This window comes from Takifugu flavidus, chromosome 14, assembly GCF_003711565.1.
Source record: "Takifugu flavidus isolate HTHZ2018 chromosome 14, ASM371156v2, whole genome shotgun sequence".
Taxonomy (NCBI): domain Eukaryota; kingdom Metazoa; phylum Chordata; class Actinopteri; order Tetraodontiformes; family Tetraodontidae; genus Takifugu; species Takifugu flavidus.
In genome coordinates, this window is record NC_079533.1 from 8,778,877 (window position 1) to 8,792,401 (window position 13,525).

Here is a 13,525-nt window from a genome sequence, read left to right on the forward strand (position 1 = left end):
ATGCGATGGGGCATCAGTAATGCTGGGCAGAAGAGCCGGGGTTGCTGCACACGTTGTACCAGATTTCCATCCCCATATATGTGGCACTGCTCAAGTCATCACCTGGAAGTGCACTTGGCGACATTCTCATGATGCAGGTATGATCTGTCACGCTTGCTCCAAAAGAGAGACATGGCGCTGCCTGATGCAGACAAGCTGCTGGCTCGACAGGTTCGAGTCTTTGAGTCGATGTTTTCTCTGCCATGCCCATACACAAAAAGTGTTCTTCCAACTCAGGGAGGGTCAATAAGAATGAAGCACTGCATGACTATCTAAGAATCGAGAAGCTCACTTCAGGACAGTTCCTCCGCAAACATGGCTGAAAATGTTAAAGCCTGAGTGTCTCTTCCTCTCATGCAGCACACTAAACAGCTCCTCACACAGAGGTGATGCAGAACTGGGCATACAACATGGTGATAAGGAGGTGCTCCACTTGTGTGACAGTAGAGAGGAGAAGTATACAAGGATTTCAGAAAAGACAAGGAACTGAAAGGCTCTGAGACACCAGAAGCTTTGAAGCCTCTGCTGAAAACTGTTCACACCAGTGCAAGAACAACATTAGTACCCATAAAAGGAGTTCTTTTGCTGTTACCAGACATTCAAAACCTGAGTTTTCTGAAAGGTATTGGGCCATCATTAGAACAGTTCCATTCACAAAGTTACTGCCATTTGAGCAAAGATGACCCCAAAACCTGCTGGAACCTTTGGAGTAGGTAGAAATATAATCACAATGGTCTTAGTTACTCAGAGTCCACTTCTTTTGATGAATCTATTCAATATGATGCAAACCAGAACAGCAACGCTGCCATAAGTTCTGCTGTAAATGCTTAGTAGTCTTTATGTCTGAAAATAATCCGTCTTAAAATAATCAGGTTTCTGTAGGTTAAAAAGAAATGTTTTATTGAAGTACAGCTCGTGTCAGAGCTGTTGTATTGGCTTGTTATTACACTTTACAGATGTGTCTAGTAGTCAGTGAGATTTGACTGCATGCAAGAAAATCTATCCACTATCCAAGTGAACAGACATGATTTTTATTAATAATTTGCAGTCCCATCCAGGGGTGGACCCTGCCTTTGCCCATCCCGTAACCCCGAAAAGGATAAAGCAGTGAAGAAGACGAGAGACGAGAGTAATTTTCAGTTCAATAGATCAATTTTCTTTTTAAAAATCAGCATAATGTTCAAGTCTTTGAATATAACAGTTGCCAACAATTAAATAAGGGGAGTACTGGCACTTAAAGCACTGATGTAGATGGTATAGTTGAGATCCAATAAATATTATCTATGTGCGTTTGTCCGTGTTACATAAAGTGTAATGATAGGCTTCAGTAATTGACCTAATGACAGTATCCCACTCACGGAAGAGCAAAACTCGCAAAGCATTTTTCCATTAAAGACGCTTGAACGTGATGGTGGAGTACATATTCTGACCACATGGCGGCGCACAATCCCTACAAAATATGCACAGCACTTGCAACTACCGGTCAAGTGACAATGCACAAAATAAAATATTTATTTATAAAAAACAAACTCATGGAACAGTAAGTGACGATGACGTGCATCTGACCTATCTACATTATCTCTAACAAGATCTGCTAATAAATAAGTAATTGTAAGAAAAATAGGGCTTTGATTCAGGGTTGCCTGGACCAAGTTAGATGCAAGTTAGAGTTTCACATAAGACGTAATTGAAGCATGGAAACACCTCCAAACTTTTGTAACACGATGCACGGATGATTGCTGGGACAACTTGTAAAATATTGGCCACAGGTAAAAACATTCAGCAAGTCTTCGCAGCACGGCGCTCGTATCTTGTGAGTCATTTATGATTGTGCTGATGCAGTTTAAAATGTACTACATGCATCAAAATATACATATTGTTGTACATGACTCAATATATATGAAGTCTGAGCTGTCGTCCTGGTGTTCAAGTTGAAGTGAGATCTGCTCAGTTCTATAGGCCGCATGAGGCCTGCTGACACTTGGTAAAGTCGCGCTTGATCAGAAAGTTTCTGTGGAACTTGGAACATATTTTTTGTTCTGTCCAGGAAATGGAAAGTCTGGTGCCCGGTTGAAGTGTCCCATTAAGAAGATGGCCACTGTGCCAATGATGAAGAGCAGAATGGCAGCCCAGAAGCACACTTTGTCAATCATCTTCCCTATTAGGACCCAACTTTCAATTTCCTTTATTTAGAAAAATAAAGAGAGAGATTTGAGGATTAGAAAAACAAGTTGGAGAAAAAAAAAGATACAAACTGTTAGATGATCAATTCCTCATCACTCACAGATCCAATTGTGTTTTGCTGTCTTTTACTGTCAGCGATGAAGTTGCAGGCGTCCACGCATTGTTTGATCTCAGGTGCAGCTTGAGCCAAACTCTTATACAAGTTGGCCGTACTGGTGACGTCGATATTATCCACTAGGTGGCACAGAGACAATCACAACAACAAAAAAAACACGTTACAGTTTGGAACAACACAGAACGAGGAAGGAGATCGCAACAAAGATGAGCTACCGATGGATCGCGTCAGACCGTGCCTCTCCCTCTGTTTGTCAAACATCATTTCACTGCGAGGTTGTTTCAGGACATATTCCTCTGCTCTCTGCATCAGACCGAAGGAGCTGCGGCGCCGCTCCCTTATGCCATTCACCTCCGTTGTGGCCTCACTCTCATCCACCAGCGGGGGCATGCACAGGAAGCGAGGTACCATTTCCAGGAACACCTGAAGAAAGTATAGAGTGTTAAAAAAAATAGAGAGAAACGCCAGATCAAGTGGAGGTGGTGGAGGGAAACATCTGTCCCGAAGCTCTGAGGACAAAGTGGGACAGTCCTCACAAGGTGGAGGAGAGTCAGAGAGACCAATGACCTAAGTGGTGATCAGAGATTGTGTCTGTGTGTGTGTGTGTGTGTTTAGTACTGTTTCTTATTTTGACTTATATTGGTGTCATGACAACACTAGTTGTCCGAGTCGTCTGCGCTGGATCTACTTACATGTTTGATGGTTTGGGACATGGTATGAGTATTGGGGCTACGCAAGGAGAAGTTGAGCACCACAATTTGATTGGTGGCTATGAGAGTGGTGACACACATGACAAAGATCAGGTACCTGAGGACGGTGAGAAAAGAGCAGTGTCGGTCAGTCACGACAGGGACAACCCTGCAGCTGCCCACACAGAACACACACCGACTCACTTGCCAATGAGAGGAACCGAAAGTGATGTCTCAGGGACCTTCTGAGCAATTAGGAAGAGGAAGACAGTCTGAGCCAGCAAGACAGAGATGGACACAGTCAACTTTTGTCCCCCGGCTGTAAAGGGGACAACAGAGTCTTAGGGGACAGGAGACATTTAGAATCGCTTACTTTACAATAAAATGGTCTAATAATATTACACAGGGTCAAAACGGATCCAAATGAAGCGATGCCAGTCTTTCCTCTGAGATCCAGATAATTGAACGACCTTCATCATACCCTCCTATGTTAAAACTCTCCTCTGTTCAACATTTCCTGGTCTCCAGGGGAATCATTTCCCTGCTCAGAAAAACGCTCTGGCAACCTTTTTACATTAGAATAATTGGCGGCAACAATATTTGGCTGGGATTTACTTTCAGACCTTGAGCAGGTAGGAAGTAGGCCAGCACCACCAGCGAGGATATGAGCGAGCAGGGCAGGATGATGTTAATGATGTAGAACAGGGGCTTCCTTTGGATGACCAGATTGAACAAGATCTCCTGGTACTCCAGGTCATCTGGGGAATACCGCATGTTGACCATCTTCCTGGCTGGACGATGGACAATGGCCCACTCGCCGTTCTCTGAGTGTTAGAAGCAGAATAAGCTGAGGCTGATTTCTGCGTTCAGAATATGACAAAAGGATGTTTGTGTACCTGTGAAAGCTTCTGGGTCAATGTCCACCCACTCAATAGTCCCGTTTTCTTCTGTGAGGGCCAAGATGAGGTCCACCTCATTGGCACTATACGTCTGGGATCTGATTTGGAGGATTTCATGGAGTAAATTCTCACTAAATCTTGCATGGGTAAGAACGTTGCATTTAAAGGTGAAATAAGTGCGCGGCACCTGAACGCCAGGGTGCAGTTCTGATAGTCGAATGGAAAATAGGTGATTTCGATGGAACAAGTGCTGCGATAAATAGCTGGGGGTAGCCAGTACATCCAACCGTTGCTGCTGATCAACACGTTGGCGTAGTAGGCCACGTCAAACTTGCCATCGATGCTGCAGACATAAAGATTAGAAGCAGATCATTCGCTAAAGCATCTGCACGATAACGCCGTAGAAATTCCAGGAACAGTCAGTGTTGGCCCACTTGTTCTCAAGGACGATGTCAGGGAGCCAAACCGTCTTGCATGGGACGCGGATGACTTGAATGCCGTAATATTTCGATTCATTCCAGGAGAGTCGGTGATCCAGCCACTGCTGTAGAAGACATTTGCGCAGCCTGAGTAACCCCAGTACTGAAACGTTGCCAGCATGATCGAAAATGTCAAGAGAAAACTCACAATCTCAATCCACACATTGGTGGTAAGAGTCTCCTCCTTTTCATTCTGTGGAATTAGTGAAGATCGTATTTTCTCAAAATGAAAATCGCTATAAACATTTTTATTAGGTGGGCTTGGACTACTCACCAGGGAGATAAGGTTAGTGAGGGTCAGCTTGATCTGAACCTCCACCTTGTCTTCGGGATGAACCACAGGCCGAATATTCTTGTTGTAGTCTTTGAACAAGTCCTTGATCAGCTCAGTCTCCTCATTGCTCTGCACTGCACGAAATAAAGAGACAAGAGACTGAGCAAACTAATCTGCTGGCATTCATTATAATTGGCATCGTAGCGATTCAGTTAAATACATATATTACCCAAAGACTTCTCGGTGTGTGTGTGTGTGTGTGTGTGTGCGTGTGTGTGTGTGTGTGTGTGTGTTTGGGGGGGTCACAACTTTCCCACAGGTTGGTTTACATCCATTTGATGCTATAAAAACAGTGAAACATCAGGAGTGACAGCTGAGATCTCCTCATGCTGGCCTCCGCTGGACGTACATGCAGAAATACAAACCCATGACTTTGCTACGCACTCTTTCACAAGCTGTGTTTCCAAATATTATGATATGTATGCTTGGTTTTTGTTTGTACTTTACAGGCTGCGACCTGTATTATCCATCCTTGGTGAATTCGTCACACAGTTACTGCACTGGCATGGCCCAACAAGTAGCATCTAGCTTGTAATCCTTCAAATAATAAAAGGATTGCTCAACAGTAAGTATTTACTCGGTTTTATGTGGCCTGAGCAGCTTTATGGCCAGCATTTGCACATTATGGTGATGACAGTTTATCATTTACCATCATCTTTCAGCTGTGGCTTGTGGCCACTGTCCTTAGCAAATTAGCTGTGGAAACGCATCAGAGTGCTTCGGCGCCAGCTGCAGCCCGAGAGAAGGCGCAGCGGTTTACTGGCTGAACACTCGGGAGACTTTGGGCGGTTGTGAAACCACATGGCAGTCAGGATGCATGTCTCTAAATCCAAGCAAACTCCAACAAAAGCATTGCATTATAAGCTACTGCATGATTTCATTAATGCTACCTAATGAATATGTTCCGTGCTCACAGCTTCATTTGATTGCTACAGCCCCACTTTGTTCTGCTCTTCAGCCACACTTGATTTCAGTATAAACGTGACAGGTTATTTCCAACCTGCTGCCTCTTCCCTCCCCCACCTGTCACCATCTATAACTCAAGCGGCACAGCAGCTGGGAAACTTGAACCTGGCACGTTAAATCGTGGGTCATACGCCAATGATGATCACCAATATCAACATTTACCACAAACATGAATGTGTAAATAAATAACAGAGTAGCCGATACATCATATCTGCAAATACGTCCTCTCTCTGCTGCAGAAATGTCTCACATAGTCCCGTGTTGTAATTGTAATCCTCTCATGGGACAATCTGTGCGACTGTGGCTGCATGTTCAGATCTTCAACGGGGCTTTGACCACAAGAAAAAAACCAAAAAGCTCTTACTTCAAACGCGATAGTTGAAGTAAGGATGTGAGTTATGCAGCCACATTTTATACTCTAGAATGTTTTTTATTACAAAAACGCTCCCTTGAGAGCCCAACAAAGAGATTAGGTCACCGAAGGCCAGGGTGTGTTTGTGGGTTTGTTTGTTTTTTACAGAACTATATGTGCTCTAATGGTGAGAAATCACAGATAACATTTGGTGTCCGTGCTTTGAGCTGCTCACTTCCTACAGCTGTCACTGAAGCTGTCAGTGGGACCCAGAAGAAACTAGAGACAGAGCCCACAGGTGACCTCTGAGGGAATGTGGACTCCGCCGATGACAAAATGGTCAAACGGGTTGCGTACCACCCAAGTCTGACATTTAAATCATTAGGCACTGGCCCTGAGTTCAAATGCACCCTTTTAGGTAAAAATAAAGATAAAGCAGCACAGCAGGTCAGGGATGAAAGAACTGGAGTTAAACATTACTGTTGGCTGCTGAAATGCCACATTTACCTCAGATAACCCCATTGTTTGCAGGGATTTGCATGATTTTAAGAGCTAGAGAACACCTTATTTTTTCTTATAGTTTTTCTTCTTTTGGTGCAGAAGGAGTGCAGAAGGCTTCTGATATAAAGTTCTAATTTTATAAGACAATTAAATAAAATATTCCAAGTGAAAGTGGCATGTTGTGGCAGCTACCAGCCTTGTTTTTGGAGTCCATGTGAGTCACATCCAGGCTAGACCAGTAATATCAAGGAAGAATTCACACTCGTGCTGTGTCAGATCTTTTTATCCCACCCTGGTGACCTTTACCAAGGTCCCTGTGGTCAACATGTTTTTCACGAAAATCACCAAAAACCAGTCTCAAATCACATTTTCCCCAAATCTCTCATTATATCTGAGGCTTTGGCGTCTTCTTCGCCACAGCCTGTCTGCCCTGCAGTTTTATTTCCTGTCACAGAGTCCATCTGTGCCTACAGCTCCACACCCTCCAGAACAGCTTCCCTCATGGAAACGAAATACACAGACGATTGTATTTATCAGTGTTTTGCACTCATTTAACATTTTTTTCCTGCATCAGCCACAGTCAATCAGGAAACGAGCTGCTGTAAAATAAAACTACGTTTGCTTGAGTGGAGACAAGTTTCTGTGTTTCTACCAACCATAGAGGCTCGCAGCTATGCTCTCCTTTCAATCCTGTACACAAACACGATTGCTGACAAGAGCATGTGTGCATGTCTTGTCTTGTACGTGGAGGGATTTTATTCACCAAAGAGCTGCCCGTACCACGGATTGAATTCATGCACATGAAAGGACCTTGGGTGGATGCACATAAGGCATTCAGTGCTTAGTCAGTGGAGATGTGCCCAATGTTTGCCACCACGCCACTTACCCTCAGATATTAGGGTCCCGAGAAATAGTACAAATCCATAGAACATCCCCAAACCTGGAGCAGCCATTATGTCCCTCTTCACTGCCGAGCTCCGTTCAAATATTGAGTTTAGGATAGAGAAAGTGAGAGAGCGTGCGAGCAAGGGAGAGTAAAGACATGGAGGAAGAGCCCTAAATCCCTCCACCCAACACCCTGACTGTCACCCCGGCCGGCTGTCGCTGTCCGTGGCTCAGGTTACACGGCAGCTGGGAAGCACTAAAGCTGGACTCCAAGTCACACTGGTCACCCACAATAACCATCATCACGATCATTAGACAACATCTCTTGTGCTGAAGCCTGGCAGGTCATTTCTGAATGTCACACTGGCTGCAAATATAGCGATTAATAAAGTGGTGGATGGATTTCTAATAATCAAGCCTCTCATACCAGTGCTTGATAAGGTGTTGGTACTTACACAGCAGGAGAGTGTCTGGATCAGGTGGAAATGCTGGAGGCAGACGATGCTTGGAAAATTCATGGCGACACAAAGTCAGTCACGACCTCCTGCAACAGACGCAGGTCAGGCAGCAAAGACAAACCTTTAAAGCACCTGCTGAGATGTGTTTTAAATCCATAGGCTGGATTTTTGATCTTATAATTAGTCCTGTGAGTAATATAAGTCGTGCTGCTCGGTGACAAGGGCATCACTGATTTTTGGAATGTGCCATGTGAGTTACAAAGTATGTGATGAACTTCTAAATATACATTTAGTGAAACAGAGATGAGCTTCTTTAAGGTAACCGGAGCCTCATTTAGGGGATCGCGGGTCTCCAACCTCCGTTCGAGCCTCAGAGGGTGAAGGAAGTGTGGATGCGTTCAGCTCGAGTTGGCCCACAAAAATGTTGCTGCAGTGAAAACAAAACACACTGCAGAGATCAGGAGGAAGTGACATCATGAACTCTTTTCTCCAATTTCCTGTTAACCTATTGAAACAGATTTGCTTAATTGTCTTTTTGGCGCTTAGAAATGCCCCCCCTCCCTTCAGCCGAATGGTTCCATGGACTAAAAAATCCCCTCCCAGCCAATTCATTAGTGCCCTGCTTTCACACTCTTCCCGCCCCTCCCTGCAGAACCCCCCTGTATTGTTCAGACCACATGTGCGCTCCTCAGTGCACAGTGGTGTGGCTCTAATACGGGGTTGAGCGTCTGTTCACCTCCCCCCAAAGCAGCAGCAGACCCAGCAGACGGGGGTCTAACGGTGTAGGGAACACCAACATCCTTTTACTTCCTGGACCTCAGACTCGACCAACTGATGCAAAGAAACATTTGAAAATGAGATAGAACATAAACGAAATGAGCAGATCTGTTGAAAAACGAGGAGGAGATTCTCCTTTAAAAACAAAAAATAGTTGTGTAGTTGGTACATGTGGCTATTTTTGAACAGATACGGGGAGGTTGGTTATTCTGTTATTCATTGACAAATACGGCTGCGATATCAGCCACAAAAAGGAGATTGTGTTATCCTGCAGATGGACCGATGCAGAGGTGTGGGTGGCAGGAAAATTAAAAAAAAAAAAAAAAAATAGAACTAGATCCGGACAAAGGATTGTTTTTTGCTCGACGAGACTGGAGATATGACCTGATACGGGATTTTTCCACGGAAAAGCTCTGCTGAATATGCTTGTGTGTGTGTGTCGCCGTTTTTATTGGCGAGTGTGTGAATGAGAGGACCAAGAAAAGCGAGGTGGGAAGGAGGAGGGTGTGTAGCGGTGGGAGGAGAGGAGAGGCGACGGTTTACTCGTGCTGGCCGGGAACATAGCGCATTTCTGGGAGACGCATGTGGAGGAACGGGGGTTACTGGCGGACACGCCGCGTTGGCGTTGCTTTATCAGCTATTGGCTGCTCACGACTGATCTCTGAACCCTCAGATTGAGCAACGCTACAAAAAGGCAGACGGCTCCAGCAAAGGAGGGATAGCGGAGGTGAATGAAGGAAAAGTCACCAGACAGACGCACAGAAAAAGAAAGAAGGACGCAGGCTTGAGGGTGTGACAGGGGAGGACAGCTATGGAAGAAACCAACACTGGAGGAGCTTTGTCTCAGGTCTGAGGGAACTTTCCTTTTGGATTGAGCAAGAGGGTATGAGAGATTTGGGAGGAGAAGGGGGGGTTAGAGGCAGGGGTCTGATAGGAAGTAATAGTGGTGACAGGCAGCGCGAGGGGACAAGGACCCATGTGAGACGCGGAGCAATTTCATTCTAGGGACACAGAAGGACCAGACCGGCAGAGGGAGGCAGATGTTTTTCAGGATGGGTGTAAAGAGCAAAGCTGCAGTGGCCATCGTTGTCCTGTTGCTGCTCCTCGGCTCCCTGTGGCTGCGTGAGTAATTCTCTTTCTGAGTGTGTGTGTGTGTGTGTGTGTGTGTGTGTGTGTGTGTGTGTGTGTGTGTGGTGTGTGTGTGTGTGTGTGTGTGTGTGTGTGTCGTTTCTGTGCTCTGCTATTAATCTATACAATCCATCCCTTGTCTGAACCACATATTCCTCAGGTCACGTATGTCTCACATGTTCCATGGCAGCAGGGTTGAGAACTGGGTCTTCGGCTTGTGAAAAACCAATTACTTTATAACCCAGAGTAGATAATTGAACGTTTATATAAAAGTATATAATTTGATCCGGATATGCTGGAAATAAGGGTAATTTGGGTGTGAGGGACAATGTTTCGCTCAATGCTCAGGCCAAGGGAATAGTTGACAGTAGGGAAGAAGTGTAACAAAGTTCAACCACGAACATGTGATCTCTTTTCTTTTCTTTCATTTTTTTTCCTCTTTTCCTCCACAGTTCGGATTAAATTCTCAGATTTAGGAGATTTGGGGGAGCCAGCTGACTCTGCTGTCCCGAGCACTGCAAGCTAGCAAACGTACATTTCGATCCAAATGCTTTTCACTACACTTTGCACCCTTCTTTCGGTTTATGGAAACGTTTACATGAGGACACTGACAATATCTGCCATCATGAAGCCCTCTGACAGGAACACGGCCGCTCTCTGATGCAGCATTGATTATTTTCTAGTGTGGTGGTCTCTGGTGCGTAGTCAGGAGAGATTACAGCGTGTGGATCTTGTGACCTGGGGCAAAACCAGGTCAGAGCATTTAAAGGAGCACCAAAGGCGATGCCAGTTATTATTTTGACGCACATTAAAAGGAACTTCCTGTTTGAGTCATCTGTAACGGCGAGGTTTGCTTTGGCACGGGCGGGAACGAGGTGATGATTTAAACTCAACATTCCGAGATGCTGTTAAAGGAATGTTGTTTGCAGCTGCAAGAGCGCGCTGCGCCGATTTAAAAGAAGACAAGGATAACGAGACGCCGTCTCCTGTCAGTGTCCAAATCAATCACCACAAATGTACGAATTGAACTAATTCCATAAACTTTTCTTAATAAACCTGTCTTGGTCTTGGATTTTAGAGGTTCTGATGTATCAGTACTGCAGCCAGCCACAAGGTGGGGTTGAGAATTGTTGGCCACTTTAATGCTGTGTGCAGCCGCAGAAAAATAAAACCCAAAAACATGTATGTATGGAGGGATAGTGATAAAAGACTTTTCTATGGACTCTGCATGCATGTAACCCAGAACGGACGCGCCGTGCGTTTGCTCCATGGCTCATGTTTTTCCACGTGTCATGAACACGGACCGCGGTAAGGGAGCGTAAAACATCCAAGCTCTATAATTATCTGTCTTTTTCCGTCAGCAGGATGGCCCGTGAGTGTCACACGGCATCAATCTTTCTTATTAAGCCATTACAGTAAAGTAATTTGTCCTATGGAACCAGCCTGTGTAAAAAGGCTAATTTAAAAACGAGGGCTTGTTTGCTTAATGGGATCTCTTTTTTCAGGGAGAACGTCTGTACAAACAGAAACCGTTCGTTGATCTTTCCAATGTCTCTCCACAGAGGGAGGTTTGGATTACCACTGGGAATCTTGTTTAAAAGGTTACGATCAGCAAAACAAGGTAGGGACAAAGGCTTCCAAAACTTCCTGCACAAGGCCGACTTTTGGGTACAAGCAGACGATCAACGTTGCCTCATGTCTCTTTCCCATCTTTCTTTCTCTCTATTGCTTCCCACGACCCTCCCACCCCCCCCTTACCCCACTCTCAGCATCACCACTTACACAACTGCAGTGGGCCCACTGCGCCTGGGGGCACCCACGTTCTGAAGGAGTGTCTGGGACAGAACTTCCAGGTGTCGATGCTACTTTCCCACCTGCTGGCTTCACCGGCCTACAGCTCTGACGTGCTGATGCAGCCATATTTGTCCAGCTGGGATGAGCTCGTCAAGTAAGATTGCAAGATAAGACATGGCGACGTGTTAATAGAGCCATCAAACAAGGGAGTTCAGGGATTTATGGTTAGAATCTGGACTCTGTAAGATAATTAATCTTGTTTTATGTTCCTCCCCCAGATTTATGGGTGCTCTGGGTCCAGTGGTGGGACTGATATCCAAAGAAATACAAACCAAGACCAATATTATCCGTGAGCTGGCCCTGTTGTCTGAGAAGAGCCCCGAAGCAGAGATGGTCCCAGATGAACACCTGACAGGTCTGAACAGTCAGGATGCAATTCAGTCCGGGCTGGATCCCCTGAACCACAATCGTGCCTATCACTCAGTGCATTCCATGATCCAGTCAGAGCTGAACCGAGGTGTGGTGGACTTTCACCGCCCGACGGACTCTGGGTGCAGGACTCTTCTGCGTCTGCATCGTGCGCTGCTTTGGCTCAGGCTCTTCCTGGAGAAACTGGCTGAGATGTCAGAGTCGGGCCGACTCAGGAGCCCCGCCGAGCTCTGCCGCGAGTCCTACCAAAACACCCTCTCAAAGCACCACACCTGGTTAGTCCGCAGGGCCGCCGAGCTGGCCTTCATCGCCATGCCCGAGCGGGGCTTCTTTTTCAGGCTGGTGTGCGTGGGGAACCAGCAGGAACTGAATGTGGTGCTGACAAAAGTGGTCCGAGCCATCGATGAGGTTTATAACAGGACGCAGAAAGCCTTGGACGAAAACGGCATGCTGGACTTGCCGTAGAAACCCCTCAAACTGGAATTTTTAAACATATTTTATGTCTTCCTTGTGGTTCTGGGCATCTTAAGAGAGATAAACAAGGAGACGTGACTCATATATTTTTATTCCAGCTCTGTGACTGTGCTGTTTCTAGTCTGCTGGCACCGACGGCCAGTTTGTGGCTCAGCTGAACATGCAGCTCTTCAGATTTTAACACCATCTCCTTCTAACTTGTCACCTTAGAGGCCTTCGTATGTCTGACTAAACACAGAGCGTAAATGATTTAAACACGTGGAAGCAGTAACATAAGTCCTGCACGTCCACGTTTAGTCCTCAGACTGCACTTAAAATGTATACTGTATACTTTAAATCAGTAGTTTGAAAGCTACCTCAATTATGGCAGAGGATATGATCAACTGTACTGGGGGGGGGGGGGGGGTGCTGTAGTCCTTTAACACTGATTTATCACAATCATAATGATCTGTTTAAATACTTTTACCCAGTTTTAAGGATTTCGGTTCTGGAAAGTTGGAATTTTGTCTTTAAGACGTGTGCCAACAGGGGTGTTTCCAGCATGGAGGACACGTCTGCTTTTTCTTTCCTGGACGCATCACGTTGAAAGCGGCAGCGTATCTGATGCCATCAAATGGCTGCATATGATTTAGAATGACCACACTGTGATGTATATGGGAGTGTGTGACTTGAGCTGTATGCAACCATCAATCCACAGAAAACTTTTTTTCTGGACTGCTGCAAAGACTTCTTCCAGGTTTCATGATTCTGGTGAGCCAGTGAGGAAAAAGTTGTGTCTGACACAGAGCTGCGGGACTAACGGGGGATCTTTCAAGGTCAATGAGCATTTGTGGGATGACCTTGTCAAAAATGCTGGCAACGCTCTTCAGTTGAACCACCAAAGAATAAAAAAGTTAAACCCAGAATGGCATTTAATTACCATGTTTCAGTTTGTGTGCACAGGTTAGCGTTGATATTCAATGGGATGGCAGGCTACAGGGATTACAGAGGATGAGATTACAATAGATTATATCCAACTCTTG

At 45.4% G+C, this 13,525-nt stretch overlaps 2 protein-coding genes across 3 annotated transcripts; one reads left to right on the forward strand and one right to left on the reverse strand.

Moving 5' to 3' along the window:
• Nucleotides 1–912: 912 nt before the first annotated feature.
• On the reverse strand, nucleotides 913–7,602 carry chrne (cholinergic receptor, nicotinic, epsilon). Of its 2 annotated transcripts, none has more exons than XM_057053455.1 (12): nucleotides 7,445–7,602; nucleotides 4,680–4,813; nucleotides 4,554–4,598; nucleotides 4,361–4,467; nucleotides 4,114–4,269; nucleotides 3,924–4,024; nucleotides 3,651–3,851; nucleotides 3,232–3,346; nucleotides 3,031–3,145; nucleotides 2,554–2,761; nucleotides 2,324–2,457; nucleotides 913–2,222 (listed from the first exon to the last, which is right to left on the reverse strand). In XM_057053455.1, exons 1-12 carry the CDS (start codon nucleotides 7,509–7,511, stop codon nucleotides 2,040–2,042), a joined length of 1,566 nt encoding a protein of 521 aa, XP_056909435.1. In that variant the 5' UTR covers nucleotides 7,512–7,602; the 3' UTR covers nucleotides 913–2,039. The 2 variants fall into 2 exon arrangements, with proteins under 2 accessions (XP_056909435.1, XP_056909434.1); XM_057053454.1 differs by having other exon boundaries at nucleotides 4,361–4,470.
• A 1,058-nt stretch (nucleotides 7,603–8,660) lies between these two features.
• On the forward strand, nucleotides 8,661–13,408 carry gltpd2b (glycolipid transfer protein domain containing 2b). The gene is made up of 4 exons (XM_057053457.1): nucleotides 8,661–9,800; nucleotides 11,369–11,427; nucleotides 11,576–11,754; nucleotides 11,879–13,408. Exons 1-4 carry the CDS (start codon nucleotides 9,719–9,721, stop codon nucleotides 12,492–12,494), a joined length of 936 nt encoding a protein of 311 aa, XP_056909437.1. The 5' UTR covers nucleotides 8,661–9,718; the 3' UTR covers nucleotides 12,495–13,408.
• Nucleotides 13,409–13,525: the final 117 nt, after the last annotated feature.